The sequence below is a fragment of the Podarcis raffonei genome, chromosome Z (genome assembly GCF_027172205.1).
Source record: "Podarcis raffonei isolate rPodRaf1 chromosome Z, rPodRaf1.pri, whole genome shotgun sequence".
Classification (NCBI taxonomy): Eukaryota; Metazoa; Chordata; class Lepidosauria; order Squamata; family Lacertidae; genus Podarcis; species Podarcis raffonei.
Genome location: NC_070621.1, coordinates 14,028,966 through 14,051,040, shown reverse-complemented (window position 1 = coordinate 14,051,040; position 22,075 = coordinate 14,028,966). Strand labels below are relative to the sequence as shown.

General features: G+C 43.6%; 1 protein-coding gene across 6 annotated transcripts in view; it reads right to left on the bottom strand.

Moving 5' to 3' along the window:
* The window catches only part of NUP214 (nucleoporin 214), an 81,121-nt gene extending 62,292 nt beyond the window's left edge, over nucleotides 1–18,829 (bottom strand). For all 6 annotated transcript variants that reach the window (XM_053373347.1, XM_053373343.1, XM_053373348.1 and 3 more), the window contains exons 1-12: nucleotides 18,665–18,829; nucleotides 16,741–16,936; nucleotides 13,128–13,279; nucleotides 12,126–12,315; nucleotides 11,567–11,637; nucleotides 9,716–9,779; nucleotides 8,221–8,324; nucleotides 6,829–6,935; nucleotides 6,597–6,663; nucleotides 5,507–5,633; nucleotides 4,634–4,795; nucleotides 908–1,349 (exon numbers count right to left, since the gene is read on the bottom strand). In XM_053373347.1, coding sequence (XP_053229322.1) covers nucleotides 908–1,349; nucleotides 4,634–4,795; nucleotides 5,507–5,633; nucleotides 6,597–6,663; nucleotides 6,829–6,935; nucleotides 8,221–8,324; nucleotides 9,716–9,779; nucleotides 11,567–11,637; nucleotides 12,126–12,315; nucleotides 13,128–13,279; nucleotides 16,741–16,936; nucleotides 18,665–18,706 — 1,724 coding nt within the window. In that variant the 5' untranslated portion in view covers nucleotides 18,707–18,829. The remainder of the gene's footprint in view (nucleotides 1–907; nucleotides 1,350–4,633; nucleotides 4,796–5,506; nucleotides 5,634–6,596; nucleotides 6,664–6,828; nucleotides 6,936–8,220; nucleotides 8,325–9,715; nucleotides 9,780–11,566; nucleotides 11,638–12,125; nucleotides 12,316–13,127; nucleotides 13,280–16,740; nucleotides 16,937–18,664) is intronic.
* Between the last annotated feature and the right edge of the window lie 3,246 nt (nucleotides 18,830–22,075).

Below are 22,075 nucleotides of genomic sequence, written 5' to 3'. Positions count from 1 at the left end.
CATGCAGGGTGCCCTTGGTCACACCCTGTGCCATCAGCACTCTGCAAGAGCAGTGGAAAATCTCTGACCCACAAATATATTGAAAAATAGCTGCACTATTTGGATAGCTGCACTATCCAAAAGAACACAGGGAGCTGTTGCTTGTTAAGCCTGCTGAGATAAGTTAAAGATAAAGGTAATGGGACCCCTGACTGTTAGATCCAGTTGCGGACGACTCTGGGGTTGCAGCGCTCATCTCGCTTTATTGGCTGAGGGAGCCGGTGTACAGCTTCTGGGTCATGTTGCCAGCATGACTAAGCCGCTTCTGGCGAACCAGAGCAGTGCACAGAAACACTGTTTACCTTCCTGCTGGAGCAGTACCTATTTATCTACATGCACTTTGTGCTTTTGAACTGCTAGGTTAGCAGGAGCAGGGACCGAGCAACGGGAGCTGACCCCGTCGCAGGGATTCAAACCGCCGACCTTCTGATCGGCAAGCCCTAGGCTCTGTGATTTAGACCACAGCGACGGGTTAAGAGACCCCTATTCCCTCTCACAGAGAGATAATTTCCAGAGTGGCTTAAGAGTCAATCCTTCTTCCCAGGAACTCTGGGTCTCCTAACAGCTCTCATCCCCCTGAACAAACAGTTCCTAAGATTCCTTGGACGGAGGACCTGTTTAAAACGGTACTGCTTTAAATGTACAATGCAGATGGGGCCCCTGGTGCAGAACCTGTGGTGCCCTTCCGGGTATTGGACTCCAACTCCCATCAGCCGCAATCAGCATGTTCCATTGGACAATGGGAACCCTGAATCCAGCAACACACGGAGAGCCCCACCAACTTTAAAACAATGTGTTTAATACATTCAAAAACTGCTTCAAAACCACCACACATACATTGGCTAAAAAGACTCAAAGGGAGACTTACTTTTCAGTGAGGTTAGTTTTGACGGAGGAAGGTGGCAAGGCAAAACCTTGCTTTAGCCCAACAGGACTCGCGAAGGGAGGTGCTCCGGCTGAGCTGTCCATGCCTGCTTTATAACTCACGGAACCAAAAGAGGAGGGAGGAGAAGCTGTAATGGGGCTGGACAGCAGAGACGGAGCTGGAGGCGCTTTGGAGATGCTGGTGGCCGGAGAGAAGGGGAAGCCAACTGCTCCGCTCAGGTTGGAACCAAGGGGAGGCTTGGGGGTCTCCGATATGCCAGGATACTGCGGCGGGGCATCAGATCTGGTGGATTTCAGAGTGAAGGAAGCGAAAGACAAAGGGGCTGCCCCTTTGCTGGAAACTGCAGATGTGGCTGGGACAACGGCCAAGGAAGCTTCGACTTTTGGAGGAGCAGAAGCGGAAGCGGATGACGGGGGAGTGCTGCCTGGAAGAGAGATGAGAGGTTTTGTTAAAAGTTACTACGTGACATTAGGACCATTCCACATCAAATAAAAAAACAAGGGTTTCACTACCCACCCTCTCGGATTTTGATGAAACTTAGTGAACACCCTTCCCTTATGGTTGCAAAATTGAAAATAATGCATAATTTTAAATTCTTTTAATCTTTTTCTTGCTAGGTCTTATTTCCTTACATGCCAGCATTTAAAGTTTCTGACCAAATTTTTTTTAAGATTGATTTCACGATATAGCCAATTTTCATAGTTTTAAATACCCCAAAACTGAAAAAGTAGTCTGCACTTTTGAAAAAAAAAACAACCAACCTGTAATAACCAATATTATTTTAGATTTTAAGAGGAACAACTTTGTTTCATTTATTTTTTCTATTACAGCTATGCATTGTAGGAAAGTTGTACCCGGTAGCCATTTTCCCCCCATGATGTCCCAAAAACGTAAAATTTTGTTACAAGCCATAAAAAACCATTAAATCTTATTCTCTGTTGAGAAAGAGCATGTCTTTGCAATAATTTTCACCATCAAAAACTTTTGATTCCATCGTGCCCACACGCTGAAAATTTAGGTTTTCTAAACCTAGTTTTTTCACCAAAAAAAAACTACAGTACATTTATACATTTTTTTTAGGCATTTATAAAAACTTTTGGGTGCTGGTGTATTTTTCCTGAAATCCTCATCCTCTTATTGAGCTCTGTGTAAAATTTCAAAGAGATCTGATCATTGGTTATGGAGGAAAAAAATAAAATGTACACAAGGCCCAGGATCTCAAGAGGGGAAAAAATTAAGGGGGTTACTTTCTTTCAATCATAAGGGATGGGTGTACAGCAAGTTTCATCAAAATCGAGATGGTGGGTGGCATGACCGTGTTGAACTGAGGTGGAATGACCCATTAGGAAGAAGCCAGACAACACTCAAGGGCCACACTAGAATGGTGTTGTGTGCCAAGACAATTGAGAGCACTAAGCCAGAGCAGAACAATTCCAGAACAGGGTGAGCTAGCCAGGAGGTGCAACAGGAGATGAGGAATAAGGAAATGGGCTGTGCGTCTAACTCAGATGGGCTATAAAACCAGACAAGGATGCTATAATTGACATCTTGGAGTTACAGTTATGCAGGCTGGTGGGAAGCTTTTAACCGTGACTGGGTGTATGCTGCAGTTAAAAGGCTAGCTGCTTCACACTAGCACATTATTTGCCCATTTGACTTAATCTTGCTCGCTTGGACTGGCAGCTGCTGTCTATGGTCTCTGGGCTTGGAAGAAAGATGTGGGGTGATCCTGATAACACACTGAGGCCGATTCACTGCAAAAGGGAGAAGACCCTCCCTCAACTGCCACACAGCTTGGTATTGTGGAGAGACTTTCCTATACAATTGAGATGTATCTCAGAGGCCCTTGGACTTATCTCCACAGCTCAGCAGGCCATCATATGAGATTCTCCTTCCCCCATTTATCCCCACAGGGGAGGGCCAGAGTCAGCACACATTTTAATTCTCTATCAAGACCAGACAAGATTTGTGTACATGCACAGATACATGCCTAAAAAGGTAAGGGGACCCCTGTCCATTAGGTCCAGTCGTGGCCGACTCTGGGGTTGCGGCGCTCATCTCGCTTTATTGGCCGAGGGAGCCGGCGTACAGCTTCCAGGTCATGTGGCTAGCATGACTAAGCCGCTTCTGGCGAACCAGAGCAGCGCACGGAAACGCCGTTTACCTTCCTGCCAGAGTGGTACCTATTTATCTACTTGCACTTTGACGTGCATTCGAACTGCTAGGTTGGCAGGAGCAGGGACCGAGCAACGGGAGCTCACCCCGTCACAGGGATTTGATCCCCCGACCTTCTGATCAGCAAGTCCTAGGCTCTGTGGTTTAACCCACAGCGCCACCCGCGTCCCTCAGATACATGCTTAGAATACTGATATTAGCTCTGCTGTTTAAGGATATGGCAGGATAGACATACAAAGTAATTTAATAAAAATGCACAATAGATCTTTTCAGACTCACAGATCGGACCTCCAAGATCCCTGCCCAAAGGGCTGGCCCTTAAATCAATACTACGATTTCCCAGGTCGGCTGGATTTTAATTGAGCTGGGAATTGAGAGCACAAGGCTTTCTACAATTCCCCATCGATTTTTGGCAAGGATCATGTCAGTCTGAATCAAACATCCTGCCGACAAGCATGCCAAGTGGAGCTGGAAAGAAAAGCCTTTGCCAAAACTAAGGTGTTCCGTATTGAACAGGAAATGCAATTACACAGATGAAAAGTGAACAGGGCTTTGCAGTGAACTTTCATCTCTGGCCAAAACAGATAATACACAAATAGTTCTCTTCACCCTTTGAGTTCAATATTTACTACCAATATACTGACCGTATATTGGCAGCTCAGTGAGAAAGAACCTGCATTGCATGCAGAAAGTCCCAGGTTCAATCCCTGACATCTCCAGTAGCTCTCCAGGGTTCAGGCAGGAGACATTCCCAGCCCTACCCGGAGATACTTGAGACCTTCTGCATACAAAGCAGGTTTCTCTACCACTGAACTACATTGCTCCCCGCACACCTATTAGGAAGATTCCTTATTTCATGTCAGATTGTTGGTCCAGCTAACTGAGTGCTGTCAGGCAGCAGCTCCCCAGGTGTCCAGACCAGCGTCCTCCCAGCCCCATCTGGAGATGCCAAGGACTTGAACACAGGACTCCTTGCATCCAAAGTGTAGGTCCAGCCAATCATATACACAAAGTGGGACAGTTTGGTAGCCTCTGCATTGCACGCAGAAAGACCCAGCTTCAACACCCAGCTTCTCTAGGTGGGACAGAGAGAGGCCCTTGCCTGAAACCTGGAGAGATGCTGCCAGTCAGTGCAGATAATACTGATGGTCCAACCTGGCATGAGGTCTGTTTCCTACTCTCCTATGGAACACTGTGATCTATTAAGGTGGAAATGCTGATGAGCAAAACTGAAAAATTGAAAAGGGAGGGTAAGGGGCACAGGTACACCTTTTTGATCTCAAGTTGTGCATGTTGCTTGCCACGCCCTCCTTATCACTCTACACCAGCCTTCTCTGGCACAGTGCCACCCATATGTTGTTGAATTCTGACTCTCATTATTTTTGGCCACTGACTGCTGGGAGTTCAGTAACACCTAGAGGGCACCAGGCTGCTCCATTTGCATTCAAAGTGCTTTAGGATAAGTGTTCTACAACCTTGGATCCCCAGGTGTTGCTGGACCAAAACTCCCCCAAAAAGCAAGCAAGCACCTACCAGCTGATTTTGCTCCTCTGTCTCCTTCTGGAGAGAGAGGCTCCGGCACCACCATCAGAGACCTCACACCAGGGTTTTGATTGACCATGTAAAAGGGGCAGAGGACTCCATCAGTTGACAGCAGCAGCAGGACCGGTGCTGGGTCCGTGGTTTTATCCTCACCTGCAAAAATGCCACAAACACACACACACACCATGAGCAGACGTGTTCAGCAGTACCTCCACTTAGTAAGCAGCCCTCAAAACAAGTCCAGGAAGGGACCAGGAAGTTACATTAGAATGGCAAGAGTTTAAAACTTTACAAAGGGAACTAAGTGCCCAAGATGACTTCTCTTGAATAATGCAACATGTATTACAACTCTATTCCATGCATTTCTGTTGTTGTTGTTTAGTCGTTTAGTCGTGTCCGACTCTTCGTGACCCCATGGACCAGAGCACGCCAGGCATTTCTAGTCCACCCTTTTTCCTTTACTTACACAGGACACATTCCAGCCAGGCAAAAAACAATGTCAGCTGGGAGAGTCCCATGGGCCAGATGGAGGCCTGGAGGGTCACAACTGGCCCTGGGGTCACAGGTCTGCCCATTCTGAATAGCCTCAAGAATCACAGTTAGAAGGTGGGAAAATAGCACTTCCAGGTATATTAATAGCATCTTCTCAGGGCTAATGACCAGCACTAAAGCTCCCTCTACAGCAGGCGTGAAGAAGCTTTAGCCCTCCAGATGTTGCTGAACTACAACTCTCAGCATCCCTGGCCATGCTTGCTAGGGCTGATGGTTCAGCAACATCTGGAGGGCAAAAGGTTCCCCACACCTGGTATAAGAGCGCTGCTGTTTGCTTTATGCTTAACCCAAGAGCAACATTCATATACTTACTAATGGTTATGGGCATGTTGCTGGTGTAATCAATGGCCACGCCTACGGGCAAAGTGTCATCGCTCTTATCTGTGACCGGAAGTTCTGCTCGGCTGGAGTCTTCTAGAACCCACAGCTCCCAGTTGTTCTGTAGGAAGGGTTAGTTTAATTAGTACTAGGAATCAGGATCTTGGTCTATTTAGCACAGTATTGTCTACACTAACTAACAGCAACTCCCTACGGTTTCAAGCAGGGAGCCTCTCCCAAAGGTACCTGGAGATGCTGGGAACTGAACCTGGGGCCTTATGCTTGCTAAAGAGATGCTCTGCCACTGAGCTATGGCCGCTCCCAATTGGCTCTGTGCTTTGGCAACCTCTGGAATCATTCCTGCCAGGGAGATGAACTTGTAGTAATAAGGGCTTTTTTCTACTTTAAAAAATCACTGTGGCACGTGCAGTGGAGAGGAAAATTACTATTATTCCTTGGTTCATTTATAAAGATTTTTATGTACAACCAACTCATATAAAGTATCAATGCAGCATACAGCAATATGTACAAGTACAAGTGAAACATTATGAAATAAACATTTAAACGACTGGAATAAAAAATGTTTAAGCAGTTGCATGGGCCTGTTGGTATAAGAAGGTCTTCAAGAGATGCCTTAAAGTCAAAAGGGTATACCTGGTCCACCACCATTGGCGGGGGTGAGTCCATGGTCCACAAAAGCAAGAGCCTGAGTAATGTAACTATTAGCAGGTCAGACTTGGACCTGGGAGCCCAGGGTTCAAATCAATCAAGTTCACTGGGCCAGTCCCTGCCTCTGGGTCTAAACTACTTCACAGGGTTGTTGTGAGGATTAAATGAACCATGTAAACCACCTTGAGCTCCTTGGAGGGAAAAAGGTGGGGTATAAGTGCAACAAACAAACAAATAATAAAACAATAATCAATGAAATATTCTGTCCCAGTAAGTGCATGGGTTTCAAGGTGACATGAGACTTTGCTATTTCTTGCTGCAGCTGACTGATAATAACTACCCCTCTGGAACTCTCACTGGGACCCCTGGTCTTCTTATAAGAGGCACTTGCTGGGGAAATAGGAAGTGGAATTACCTTGTCTCCTTGCCTTGCGAGGATGCTGACCTCTGTGGAAGCAGCAGATGCTGCAAGGACCAGATCCCTTGAGGAAGGAAACAACAACCACAAATCCATAACCCACTTCAAGCAGCATAAACACCTTTCCCTGTTAGTTTCAAATAACAATCTTTAAATACATCCAGCCCTTTGCTCACCTAATTAATATTAAAAGGGAACTATTCAATGTTGTATGATCACCATTACTCACCATTCTTCAACGTAGTTAAGGAAGTAGTGATGTTGCCTCTCAGAACAGCTGCCATAACAGGGCTCCATAAAATTCACAAACAACTCAGGCCGCTTTTCTTCTTTTTTCTGAATGGGGAGACAGAACAGGAAACTGTGGGAGATGCAACATATGAGGAAAAGTGTCTTAGGGGAGGGGCAGCTCACAAATGACCCTGCAGGCGCTGGACTGTTTAAAAATATTTGCACCATTTATAACATACATAACTCTTTTATGGTTGCAACTGTTTCATAATTACAAGGAGGGGGCCTTCATGATAGCCAGCTGCCAGATTTTATGGCTTCCTTCCTAGAGAAGCTAGACTGACTCCCTTCTTGCTGCTCTCCCCTGGCACGTGAAGGCTACCTTGTTCCCATGCGCTTTGGGGAACTGACTGTTTTTAAGGAAAGTGATTTGAATAGGGCTTTGCTATTTTTTGCTATCAGTATTTTCATAATTTGCGTTTATATAGTTTTAATTCTATTACAGTCTAATTCTTTTTAAACTATTATCTTCTGTATGTTTTTAGCTTTCTGTATTTTATCTGTTTTGCTTTAATTTCTGAAATCTGCCTTGAGTTACAGTGTAGGGAAAAGCAGGATATAAAGAATGCATTATTATATAACACAAACTGCCATCATTCCTGAACACAGGCCATGCTGGCTGGGGCTGATGGAAGCTGGAGACCCTACAGTGTGTGGAAGGTCATGAGTCCCACACCTCTGGCCAAAAGTATGATGAAATGTTTCAATAACCACAAAAAGATATGCACTCCTAAACTGTTTTGCCTGGCTGGGATGCATTCCTAGAATTCTGATCATGCCTCTTGATTGTCTGAAAGGAGGACAGGAAGGACTATTATGAGTGTCCGTAGAAACTAGCCTACTATCCGGAGGCAAAATGTACATCCATTGCTCTGCTCGCTTTTGCCTGCAACCCTGCTGCTCACCACTGACATGTGGTCCCTGGAAGGCTGCTTGGGATAGAATGTGGCCCTCAGGCAGAAAGAAAGTTCCAAACATCCAAGTTAAACCTGTGCATCTAAGAGGTAGGCATCTAACACATGTTTGTATGGGGACTTGGCAAGCAAAACTGACACTCGCAGAAGTGCAGAGGCTGCTGTGGTTGGTGAATGCTTCAATTTCCATGCAAAGTTTGACTAAATGGTTTCTATGAAGTGGGATTCTACATCTCGGGTCACGACTTTTTTTTATCGTTCTGAATCAAGAGCCTAACATGCAGGAAGACACAGCAGCACAAACCAGGGACAAAGACCTGGCAAAATTGTGAGAATGACAGTAGGCAGCACAGACTTAGAAATCAAAGACAAGAGAAAAAGAAGTTGCTTCCCCAGAGCTTCCTCTCTTCACGTACAGGAAGCACAGCCATCACCACTTCCGGTGCAGCTTCCAAGATCCCATCCGCAGCCGCATATACGATAGTGAAGACATAAGTGCTGACCCACAACACATCCAAGACTGGAAAACAGAAATGTGAGTAAACTTGGGTTGTCGGGTTTTTTGCTTTTGTTTTTCTCAAGAGCCACTCATTATTATTATTATTGTTATTATTACTTACACAGGAACATAGGGTTGCATGCAAGCTTGGTCCTACTCAGAGTAGACCCGTTGAAATAAATGGACCTGTGTAGAAGTCAGTTGGGTACATCCCACTGGAAGCTGCCTTATGTCAAGTCAGATCACTGGTCCGTATAGCTCAATATTGTCTGCCAGTGACTTTCCAGGATTTCAGGCAGGAGACATTCACAGCCCCACCTGGAGATACTGGGGGACTGAGCTTGGGACCTTCTGCATGCAAAGCAGATGCCCTTCCACTGAGTTATGCTGCTTTCCCCTCATGCTAGGAAGCTTCCCAATATCATGTCAGATCACAGATCCAGCTAACTGAATGCTGCCTACAATAATTGGCAGCAGCACTCCAGGGTTTCAGTCTCTCTCAACCCCACCTGGAGATGAACATGGGATTTCTGGAGTCAAAAGCATATGTCCATCCAACGAGCTATATGGGAAGAGGGATATCTTGGTGGTACACCACCTGCTTTGCATGCAGAAAGTCCCAGGTTGAATCCCCAGCATTTCCAGGTATGGCTGGGAGGCACCCCAGCCTGAAATCCCAGACAGTTGCTGCCAGTTAGAGTAAGCAATACTAAACTTTGTGGATTAACAGTCTGACTTGGTATAATGCAGCTGGTTAGTTCCTTTATGTGTTCATTAACACTGTGTACTGCGTGAAGACAGAAGGATCTAGGACACTGGAAACCTTCCCTACAGAGGGCTGCATCCAGCAAAGTTCTTCTCAAGTAGACACACTGAAGTTAATCTGCCTAATTTAGTCATCTCCATCAATTTCAAAGGGGCTGCTGTGAGTACAACAGTTTTGTTGCTGTGTTAATCTTAGGGAACAAGACGTATAAAGAACTTCAAGTTTCAATTACAAATATACAAATTAAAAATTTAATGTAACAGATGTGATAATATGCCCAAGGGCTGCATTTTTTTTTCAAAAGAAAGCAAGGCATTATCAAATCTTTGCACTATAATTATGTAACTGTGCTGCATTAACAACCCTGACAACTAAATTACAGGAGATTAAATATTAATCCATACTGTAAATGGGATTGGTATAAAATACTACTTAGTATTTTGAGCAAAACACCTGCCAGATTTATTTTTAAACACGGGAGATTCAACTAGTCAAAAACAAGCATCTCACATTCCACAATATGCCTGGATTTCATGGGTGGGCAAATTCTAGGCACATACATAAGTGAAACACAGTGATTACATGATCCATCTGTACTACTGTAATACCGACTGGTCAAAATGCCAAATTTTAGGAAACATAGTACCTTTGACAGGATTATCTGAATCATAGAATGGGGGACAGGGAATTGTTTTCTTCTCCTGCAGGTTCTGAAAAAGTAAAAGAACGAGCATGATTAGAATACCCTAAGTTTAAAGATATTGTGGGGGGGGGTTTTAAAGTATTCTATCTACAATGCAACACTTCATATCACACATGCAATAATAAAACAAAAACACTCTGAATTTATACAAGCACTTTCAAAAAAATGTCCAAAGCGTTTAAGCTGCCATGGTTCAGTGATCTGATGACATGGTACATTTCACTCAGTACTGTCTGCCCTGTGGATGATGAACCTGAAGCCCTCCAGATGTTCTTGGACTATAACTCCCAGTATCCCCTGACCATTGGCCATGCTAGATGGAGCTGATGGAAGATGGAATACAACAAGGGTCAGCAAACCTTTTTAGCAAGGGGCCAGTCCACTGTCCCTCAGACCTTGTGGGGGCCCAGAAATGAACAAATTCCTATGCCCCACAAATAACCCAGAGATGCATTTTAAATAAAAGCAAACATTCTACACCAGGCAGGCCCCACAAATAACCCAGAGGTGCATTTAAAATAAAAAGACACATTCTACTCATGTAAAAACACGCTGATTCCTGGACCGTCCAGGGGCCGGATTTAGAAGGCGATTGGGCCAGATCCGGCCCCTGGGCCTTCGTTTGCTGGAGGGAGCTGGAGGGCTATGAGTTCCCTATCCCTAATCTGCTCTCAATGGGAGCAATGCTCCAAGATTTCACACACAGGCATTTTGTAGCCAAAGATCCCTCTAAGGAGAGATTGTTGGCAGTCAAATGTGGGCACTCTTTTGCATCAAAGCCATGTGACCTCCGGCTTAATTATGGGCATGGCCCCAATTCACCTATATCAGAGATGAACATCATCATGGGAGACGTGTTTCCAGCAACCCCATCCTTTGCCCTTGGAAGCCTTATAAGCTGCTGCTACAGGAGAGGGACTGTAAGCAACATCATAGGAGTGGTGTTTCTAGGACTAAGGTGAAACTATGAAGCTTCCTTGTTGTTTTTGCTATTGCATGCTGCATGGTGCTTAAGTAATTTTGTCATATTTATAGTAGTGAAATGTGGGTTTTTGGTATGATATATTTTTGTTGTGCTGTGTTATTATGAAGGTTTTAGTAGTGTTCATTTGAAATGCATTCCTGTTTCTTTGTTGTAAGCTGCTTTGAGCATGATTTTTTTGTAGAAAAGCGGCAAACAAATAAAATGAAAGAAAATTAATTATTCTTAGGCCCAGGGACCAAATGCAGTCCTCCAAGCTTCTATTTTGTCCTCAGGGTTCACCCCAAGCCACACCCCTTACCAGCCCTCTTTCCCCCTTTGTGTTTTTGCCTGGCTAGAATATGGCAGGTGCACGGCCATGCATTCATAGCACATGGCTTATCGCTAAGAATCCTTAGAACCACCGTTTACCCCAGCAGAGCCACAGTTCCCATGATACCTTGGGGAAGGGGGGAAGAAACCATGTGTTTTACATGCATGGTGCATATGCAGCCTTGCGCTCCTAAACTTCTTGATTGCCTGGATGGTGAATAGAGAGGAGTGTGCAGGCATGAAAAAACTAGCTTACTATACAAAAGCAAAATTCTCATTCTACCTGGCAGTGCCGGTGACTGAATCTGGGGACTACTATATGTAAAATGGATGATCAAGCTCTAGAATACCGCCCTTCCCAGGCATGCACTTCTGCTACCCTTATACTTAAGACTCCATCTTCTGAACTGTGAATTGGGAGAACAAAACAGGAAAGAACCAAGTGGGAGATGCAGGAGGAGGCAGGTCATTACAGGCCAAATAGAACAAAACAGACTTACAGGGAGATACTGGACCACTGTGCCGTTCTGCTTGCCTACAGCCAGCTGCTTTCCTTTAGGACTCCAACACACTAAAGGGGTGGGTGGGAGAAAAGCAAGCAGGCATCATTAAGCGGTTGCAAAGAAAACAGCAACAACAAAACCAGCCAGTGCAATTTGGCAAATGGCTTAAATTGCCCACACAAGTGTTATTCAAACACGACAATCTCAAATTTGAAATGCAATAGATTGTCCATTCAGTATGAAGGTGCAGCCAACGATGGTCTCAGGAGAGCTTACCCTAGAGCAGGAGAGGGGAAATGTTGGCCCTCTAGATGCTGAACAGCAGCTCCCATCAGCCTAGCAAGCACAGCCAATGGCCAGGGGTGGGTGGTAGTTGGAGTTCAGCAACATTGGGAGGGCCAAAGGTTCTTTATGAGATACCCTTGTTTGCAATTGTCCATATGGAGCATTCAGGCTTAATTTGAGCTGTACACCTAAAATATGTGTAAATCGGAACTCAAATTCAGCTTATTTATAACAGGGATTTCTGCATCAGTCTAAAAGTCATGTTACCAACCTGATGTAACAGCCACTGAAGCGGGGAGAGTTGCATAGATCTTCACGGAATCTGCCACCTGCAGGACTGAGACGCTTCCATCAGAAAGACAGACGGCCAGCATGGAGGCATTCATTGGGTTCCATTTCAAGTCATTGACCATCGCCCCAGCCATCTTCTGATAGGCAAAGGGGCGTTTTTGCTGCTTAGCCTATTAGAAAGAAATGTATGTTAGACTGTATCCGTATGAGCAAAGACACCTGCTTTCAGTAGAGTCAAATCACTGGCCCATCATACTCTCCAAGACCTGAAGGAAAGCGATGTTTTCACTAACCTAAGCTCTTATCAGTGGTAGAGTTCAGAAGTAATGATGAGCTGCAGATTACTGTAGGACTGGAGAACCTTTTTATACAGAGGGCCACATTCCATTCTGGACAACCTTCCAGGGGGCACGTATCAGTAGTGGGCATGGCTTGAGGCAAAAGCGCACAGAGTAATAGATATATACAGTGGGCTACATTCCAGCCATGCAAAAGTCAGAGCCTTTTACATGTACTGCCCCCCGTATCTTCAGCCATGCAAGCAAGAGTCATTATCACAGTTCATGGACAACTTCCAGCCAGGCAAAAGCACTCATGGAGAATACAGAGCAAGGCTGGTGAGGAGTGTGGCCTGGGGAGAGTTTTGAGGGTCAGATAAAGAGGATACAAGTCACAGCATACCTCAGCCTCACACACTTCATCCCCCCCTGCCGGCACAGCCACAAGGAAGAGACTGGAATCTTCTGCTCCCTTTTTGATTAACCACAGTTTACTATCGCACATGAATACTACACTGTGGTAGTGTTCCTCCCAATTTTTAATTAACCATGGTTTAACATTACATCTGAATCCTAAAGTGTGGTTATGCTTCATTAGGAGAGCTTGCTGAAGCTCTCCAGTTTCAAAACTGATAGCAAAACACACCATGGAGTGAGGGTTGGGGGGGTGGTTTCCAAGTTTGCTTTTAAACCATGCAACTTACCTGATTCACAAAGGTGCGAACATCGAAAAAGCCAATGAAGGACCCAACTTCACTGGAAGCCATGCAGACAGAGAGTGTGAGGTTATCACAGCTGAGTGCCAAGTGATGCACACAGAACTTCGTGGGAACGAAAAGACTCTGGACATTCTCAACTTTAAAAAAATGAAGAGGAGCACCAGGGAGGAAAAACAACAACAATAAATTATTTAAAAGGTAGTTGGGAGGCCTGAACTAATCCAATACTGCCCTATTTGTCTATTAAGATCAGCTGGGGATGCCCTGCTTGTTATTTCAACCTGTTGGGCAGCAGAGCAGGGCTATGTCTGGTTTTCAACATCGCAATATACCAATATAACACAATGTCTGAAATAAGAAGAAAGGTGTGAATAAGGTGGGAAGAAATAAGCAGCCACATGTTGACTCCTGGATATGGACTTCGAACTGGTTTTGGATGATACATTGCCCAGCCCTAGTGTTCTAATTTGGAGGGAGGGATGAGGCAGCCCACTTGCTTGGGTGAAGGTGCAGACAGGCAGGCAAGCACCTTCTCAAGTTCCCTCTGACAAGGCTGGCAGCTGGGCTGCAGAGGGAGGAATTGGGCCTCTCACTGTGGGTGAACATCAGACGGACTTGCAAGTGTCACTCAAGAGTGAAATGTGCAGTGCTGGTGGCAGCCAAGGAGTGAGAAAGGATTCGTGATATATTGCCAGGTGAAAAATTCTGAAACTGTTGTCATGATCTGGACTTCAAACCGGTTTGGGGCAATGCTACTGGGCAGGCACTATTAATGCAAGACATTCTGAATGGCACCCTCATAGAATATAGAACTCCCTTGCAAATGGAAAGTGTCACAATGTGAAAACCTTTATGGTTTACTCAAGCCTTTGGAATGTAATATACCTTCTTGCCAATGCCACTACTTTATGTGTTGTTAATGTTATTTATTGTTGTGCTGTATTTATAAACTGCATTGCCCAGCCATGCTCCTGTTGGGAAGGTTAGGATATAAGTAAAGGGAAATAAATACAGAGATACATAATAAACCCCCGATCCCAGCATTCTAAGACAACGCTAAACTAGGAACTACACACTCTCCCCTTTTGTAATTCCCAGCGAAAGGTATTCACAGTGATTCACACACATTGTCTCAGTAAGCATTACAACAACTGTAGATGGTTGGCCAATATTACTTCCCCTGCACCAGTTTGGCAGGTTAGAAAATGCAGGCTTACTTAGGGGCAACCAAGTTAATGAATGAGGCAACAGTTGAATGCAGACTTCCAGATGTTTAGCTGTCCCTTACCCACTATGCTACATGAACCCAAATAGGTAAGAAAACACACCAGAGGAATCAAGGGGGGGACATATAAATTAAAAGCATATGCAGATGATCTTGTAATAACAGTGGAGGACCCTAAGAGCTCTCTGCCAAAGGTCCTAGAAAAAAAATACAGAACTTTGGGCAGGTGGAAGGTTTTAAGTTGAATAAAAATAAGACAAAGCTGATAGTGAAAAATGTACCAGAAAAGGGGGGGGGGGAGAGAATTACAGCAAAATATAGAAATAGAGATTCATAAAAAAGTTAAATATTTAGGATTTGGTTGACAACCAAAAATATTAACATCATTAAAGATAATTATGGGAAAAAAATTGAAATGAAATAAAAAGGAATCTAGAAGTATGGGGAAGAATGAATTTATCACTGTTAGGAAGAATTGTGGTGATCAAGATGAACGTATTGCCAAAAATGTTATTTTTATTCCAGTCAGTACCGGTTATAAGTAATGCAGCATGCTTCAAGAAATGACAAAGAGATATTACAAAATTCATCTGGAAAGGGAAAAACCAAGAATAAAACATAAATTACTTACAGACAGTAAAGATAGAGGTGGTTTTTCCCTTCCAGATCTTAAATTATATTATGAAGCTGTCTGTATTGTTTGGATCAGGGACTGGATCAAACTGGAAAATACAGATTTGTTAGATCTTGAAGATCATGACAACAGATTTGGATGGCATGCATACTTGTGGTATGAGAAAGGGAAAGTTCATAAAGCATTCCATAATCATATAATTAGGAGATCATGTTTAAAAGTCTGGGAAAGGTACAACAAAAGACTCCATGGTGGTTGTCTCCAATGGAAGCAACATCGATTAAAAAAATAAATAGGAGAGAAAAATGGCTTACATATAGAGATCTATTAATAGATACAGAAGGGAAATTAAAAATAAAAGAATTTGAAGAGATCAGAGAACATGTTAATGACTGGTTACAATATTTTCAAGTAAATGAGGTCTTCAAAGAAGATAAAAAGAAAGGATTTAGTTATACTTTATCTAGATTTCAAAGAGAAAATATAGAGGATAATACCAATTTATTGAAGAAGGTGTATAATTTAATATTAGAATGGGAAACCAAAGATGAAGAGGTTAAATGTGTAATGATTAAATGGGCACAAGATGTAGGATATATCTTACAAATGAAAGACTGGGAAAAATTATGGAAAGTTGATTTAAAATTCACCGCATGTACAAATTTGAAAGAGAATTATATGAAAATGATGTACTGATGGTTTTTAACTCCTGACAAACTGGCAAAAATGTATAGAACAAGTGCTAATAAGTGCTGGAAGTGTAAAAAGAAAGAAGGTATGCTTTACCACATGTGGAACTGTAATTAAAAGTTATTGGGAAATGATATATAATGAAATGAAGATGATGTTTAAAATAACCTTTGTTAAAAAACCAGAAGCTTTTTTGTTGGGTATAATAGGACAGGAACTACCAAAAGAGCAGAAAAAGTTGTTTATGTATGCTACAACAGCGGCTCAGATTCTACTAGCCCAAAAATGGAAGGACAACAAGATACCAATGAAAGAAGAATGGCAAGTCAACCTTATGGAATACGCAGAAATGATGAAACTAATGGAAAGAATCAGAGACAATGATAATGAAGAATTTAAAAAAGACTGGGAACCTTTTATGTTGTATTTACAGAAATTCTGTAAAGATACGGACTCACTAGCAGGGTTTGATTAAACACAAGTAAGAAAAGAAGATCAAAGGTTAAGTAAGGACAACATGGAATGAAATTGACTGTAAGATGTAATCATGAAGGAAAATTTGGTATAAAACTGATAAGAAAATAAGAGCATTAAGGTATAAGATTATAAAAATAAGATAATAATTAAGCAGAAGTAGTAAATATTTAAAGAACCAGAAGTTGAGGGAAGTCACGGGGAGGGGGGGTTCTTTTTCTTATATATGACAAATGTTATATTGTGTTGTTTGATTGAATATAAAATTGTAAAAATCCAAAAGGAAACAAAGAAAATGGAGGCTTACTTTGGGCAACCAAGTTAATGAATGAGGCAACAGTTGAATGCAAAATTCCAGATGTTTAGCTCAGTCCCTGACCCACTATGCTACATGAGCCCAAATAGATAAAAAAATCCCAGCCCTATAATTTGCAAAGGAGACTTGCCACCCCAAAGCTTATGATGGGTATTCAAAGCAGAACAAGTGAATTTATCCTTAAAGCTAAAAAACACAGCTCTATAGATAAAAATTAAGGAAGGCTGGGGGTGTGGGTGGGGAAAGAGAAAAAACTTACCTATTTTATTAGGAGAATCTCCCACTGGAATCTGCATTAGAAGGTTTTTTGTCTGGAAGATCTGCAATCCAGCTGCACAGCCAGCAAATAGTAATCCATATTTGTTGGATACAGCAAGAAGACTGGAACGCTCTTTGGGGAGTTCATCAGGAGAATCAAAGATCCGTACTTTCTTCAATGCTCTGAACTTAAAATCCTGCGGCACATTCATAGATTAAAAAATCTGTGCAGGCTAAATCTAAATGCATCAGTTTATTCAAATACAGTCATACCTCAGGTTACAGACGCTTCAGGTTGTGTTTTTTGGGTTACTTCCAGGTTTTGGCAGTTGCGCATGCACAGAAGCACTAAATCGTGCTTTGCACATGTGCAGAAGCACTGAATCGCAACCCGCGCATACGCAGAAGCGGGTTGCGAATGCTGTGGGTTGCGAACGTGCATCCCACACGGACCACGTTCGCAACCCAAGCGTCCACTGTACACCACAGAACTCAACCAAAACCTTGATTATTTAATTACGGAGTCTCCTGAATGGTTCCATGTTTTTGCTCATTAGCCCTTTAGTTTGTGATGATAAACTGTTCAAAACGGTTCTAGATTTCTCTGTTTTATATTGACTGTTTCAATTTTAAAGCTTTATCCTGTGGTTTAAATTTCCTCACTATAGGCTGTGTTTTGTCAAAACAGCATCAGATAATAGCTAAAGATGAAGGGCTTTCCCCACTGCTGCAGTTAGAACATAAATGGAGGCCACTAGCCTCTTACCATGTCAACTAAACAACAGGCTAATAACTTTTGGAAGCTCTTTTACAAGGCTGTTTTAGCCGTTGCTCCAATCTTCTCTAGGTAGAGCACTCAGAGCAACCTATAGCACAGAAGAAATATACTGGGCTAGGTGGAAACGAAATCAACACCTGAACAAATTTCTATGGCCTTATTTACAAGGCTGCAATAATGAAACCTTTATAGCTGTCTTGTAAACAGACCCACAGAACTTACTAGCCTGCCAATTATTTTACCAGTCTCTTGGGGCCTGGGCAGAGAAGAAACAGAGTACAGTATTTCCAGTGGAAGTGAAGGATATAAGACAAGCTGGATCAGGCCAGTGGTCCTTCAAGCCCAGCATCCTGTTCTCACAGTGGCCAACCAAATATTCCAAGAGTTAATTGGTAAGCAGCACTTGAGCACAAGAGCAACTATTCTCTCCTGTGGTTTCCAGCAACTGGTATTATGAGGCATAATGACTCCCGGCAGTAGAGATAGAACAGACACCATGGGTACCAGGCACTGTCCCTGATGCATTAGCCTAGTCTGCTTTCAAAGCCATCTAAGAAGGGAACTTTCCGTCCTCAAAGCTGTTTTTGTTTCTAAGCTGGGCATGCAGGAGAGGCACTTCGGCTGGTCCACCTACATGCCATTTCTGGTCACCTGCAGCAATGGCAGGGAGCCCCAGTTGGCCCTGCAGGTATTGCTCCCACCAGCCCCCAGTATGCAAGGCCAGAGATGATAGCAGTTGCAGTCCTACAAGACACCTGTTTGGACGACCACATAAGTTCTCCATTAGTATCTGTATTGCTGGAGACATTTTCTTTTATTATTCTGCACCTAGCTATTATTACTGAAAATAAATTAAAATATATATTTAAAAAATGTTATCCATTCCTGGATAGCGCTTAAATGCATGGCTAGTTTACATAACGTGCTCTGAATTTCCTGACACAGACACACGATTTTAAAAATTAAAAAACTGAAACAGACTAAGATTACCTACGCTTTCTAAGCATTGTGAACTTTCACAACATCCATGTAAGGTAAGCCACTTATTTTAACGTAAGTACTGCCGGCAAAAACACAACAGGGTAAAATACAATATTAACATAACAGGTGCAACTGGAGGAAATGTTGGCCCCCCCTTCCCACTCACCTTCATCTCCCTCTCGGGAATTACATCCATGTCGTCCCCCATGACAGAGCCTCGGACGAAGACTTACAACGAAGCCAACCGGTGCGGCAGAAGGACTTCGCGCGCTACCTCAAATCACATTCCCTGCCTCTTATAAACCAGGATGGGAAGCAAAGGAGAGGTAACATCCACTTCCGGGGAACAGAAGAAGCCCACAACGGGAACTTCCGGCGACGCTCTAGGCGTGCACCCGCCGTCTTGGTTCCTTTGCTCGAAGCCTCTATGTCAAGAACGAGAGCGGGTGGGAAGTTATGTACAGGGCGAACACGAGTCATCGCGCCCGTTACCATGTTTTGGGAAGGCGCCCGGCCTGTGGGAACTGGGGATATAAGGCGCTGATAGCCTGGTCGGAAAGTGATGCAGTTCTGTTACCTCAATTCCGATGACGTATTAGGCCTGGTTTCAAACCTTCTCTTATTCCAGTAACCACAGAGAAAGAAATTAGGTATCTGACCATAACACTACTGTATAGACTCACACAGGACAGACAGGATTTCTGAGGCTCTTCATATCTAAGGTGGAACGAAGAGCTGCCCTTAGAAAGCTATGAAACCACGATTTGGTCGTTGTTGTTAGAGCACCATTGAATTTCAAGGTCCCTGCCTTGAGGCACTTACAACATTTTCTGTGAAGATTGCAGTCACCTCTCCATACCCGCAAATCGTAGGAGAAAATATAGCAATTCCTACTCTTTCCAATATCACATCCACATTATACAGTATATTTAAAGTACATGACTCCTCCCCTAAAGAGTCCTGGGAACTGTTGTTTTCACACATACCCCCCAGAGCTACAGTTCTCAACACCCTTAACAAACTTGTGTTTTTTTTCAAAAATAGAAGTTGAGGCTTCACTCTTTTGTGCACTTATGTGGAAATGAAGCTTCATTGAATGGAGTGGGACTTCTGAATAAAGATGGAATGAGGTGTGCTGTAGATATTTATAAGGATACACCAAAGAAGCAGGAGACTTCTGGAACAGAAGAAACTGCCTTACCCAAATTCAGACCTTTTGGTCATCTAGCTTAGTATTGCCTACATTGACTGGCAGCAGCTCTCTGAGGTTTCAGAAGGAGAATTGCGTACCCTCCAACATTCGGGTGATGAAAATTGGGACATGACCCACCCAACCAGTGCCTCTCCACCCCATCCACAGATGCATTCTGTGTCCCCTATTTCCCACCAGACATGTCATTGGAGGCCCCTCCCCTTCAGGCCCCCTCTCCCTCAGTTCCCTCCCTCTCTTGGGACTCACTACTCCCCCCACTGCATTGACTGACCCTTGTACACCTTTCTCCCCCACCCCCATCACCACTTCATTGTTGTTGTTGTTTGCCTCAACAGTGTTATAAAAATTCTAAGGTCTCATATATGGAATAAATGTTCGTAAATGTACAAGGCAAACACACACATAAGTATATAAACCACGTGTCTGAAATAGGCTATCCAGAAAATGCAATCAGTAAGGCATTATCAGGTATCCTGGTGAAATAAAAAATTTAAGGTCATATATGTGTGTGTGTGTGTGTGTGTGTGTGTGTGTGATAAATGTTCATAACTGCATATATAAACCACTGTCTGAAACCCCACAGAAAAAGTCCTGAAACCATTTTGTTCCTCCCAAATTGACCTCAAATATTTCTCTGCAAGGTCGAAGGAAAATGGAAAAGCCTCCCCATTGTCTTTTCCTTCACAAATCCTGTCTTAAGGGTATGTCTGTGAATGAATAGTGTGAGCCTGTGACCTGGCTCAGGAACTAAGTATTTGTCATTACAAAAGACTGGCCAGGCTCCCCAGGGTATCCAATCAAGTGAGCATTAACAGGTCTGCCAGAAAGGAGATAAACAAGACACTCAGATATCTTTTTGTAGACCGCCCTTTCTGTGATGTATGTAGGTATGATGTGTTTGGGGGTTGGTCTTGAGCTACACACCTTCTGTGATGTATGTATGATGTTTCTGGGGTTGGTCTTGGACTCCAGGGCGGGCAATTTAAAATGTCTATATAAGGGTGGGTACACCTTTGTTTGGGGTCCTCCTCCTTTCCTGCGTGTGAGGGGAGCACCCTATTGCAACAGAATCAGTAAAGATCAGGCTTACTAGCTGCTTTGCTTCTCAATATTCTCTGGTTGGCCTCTTGTTATTTTCTCTGACTGATGGAGAACCTACAAAGGACTCTGTAAGGGCTCTTGTGTCCCCCATAAGGGAATAAGGGCAGATTTTTGTTTATTACACTGGCAAACAGGAAAGAAGCAACGCTGTCAGATTTCTGCTAGAGACTGCCTCCTTCCATCATGTATGTATGATGTTTTGGAGGGTGGTCTTGGGGGCTACAGGGTGGGAAATTTCAAAAGTCTTTATAGGAGCTTGCCCACCATTGTTCAGGATTCTCCCTCCTGTGTGTGACGAGTAGGGACACTGTTGCAACAGTTTATTTCCTTGAATAAAGATCAGGCTTACTAGCCGCGTTGCTTTCAACATACTATGGTTGGCCTCTGCTTTCTCTCCGACTGATAGAGATCTCCTGAGGGACTCTATACAGGCTCTGGATACCCCATAAAGGAATTAGAGGTATTTTTCTTGTAACAACAGTCACTCGCCGGCCTCTTTCCCCACCCCACCAACTTAGCCACAGTGACTCCTACTTCCTTCCAGCCAAAGTTGTGACAGAGGTTTCTGGGAGCCGGCATCACTTGGCCCATGTGGAGGAAGAGAAGGGGCCGTGCATGGGCCCAAGGCGAGAGTGTGACACCATTAAAAAATGCATCTTTGGTCTCACACTCTGCTAGAGCCAAAACAGGACATCTCAGGATGGAATCAGAAGCTGAGGTGGCTTCTGTAATCCTGGGATGTCCCAGGACAGTTAAGCAATATGAAGTCACTCCAACTCTACCTGGAGCTACCAGGGATTGAACCTGGGACCTTTTATGTGCCAAGCAGGTGTTCTATGACCACTAAGCTATGGCCCTTTTGCATGTAACTTATTCCCAGAGCATGCTTCTCTTTCCCCCCAGATATGCTTAATTTTATGTTTTTTGACTAGCTATGTGAAAAAGGTGAGCCCTATCATTCAAATGGCAAACTCAGGTGGCAAGTGATACTAAGCAGAGAACCAAGCAGGGCCACAGGGAAACTATAGGGAGGTATGAGCTGCTTGAGCAAATTCTACATTTTGCAGGGGGGGGGGACTACAGTTCCCAGGATTCCTGAGTGTGTGTGCTCTAAATACATTTTGACTCAAAATCACCCAGAGATCTAGCAGTCGGTCCCAGTTTGCTCACTTCTGCTTTATACAAACCAGAGTTTTAAGAGAATGACCAAGTTGCTGCTATTATTACTATTATTATTTTATAAGCATGAGATTTTAAAACAAC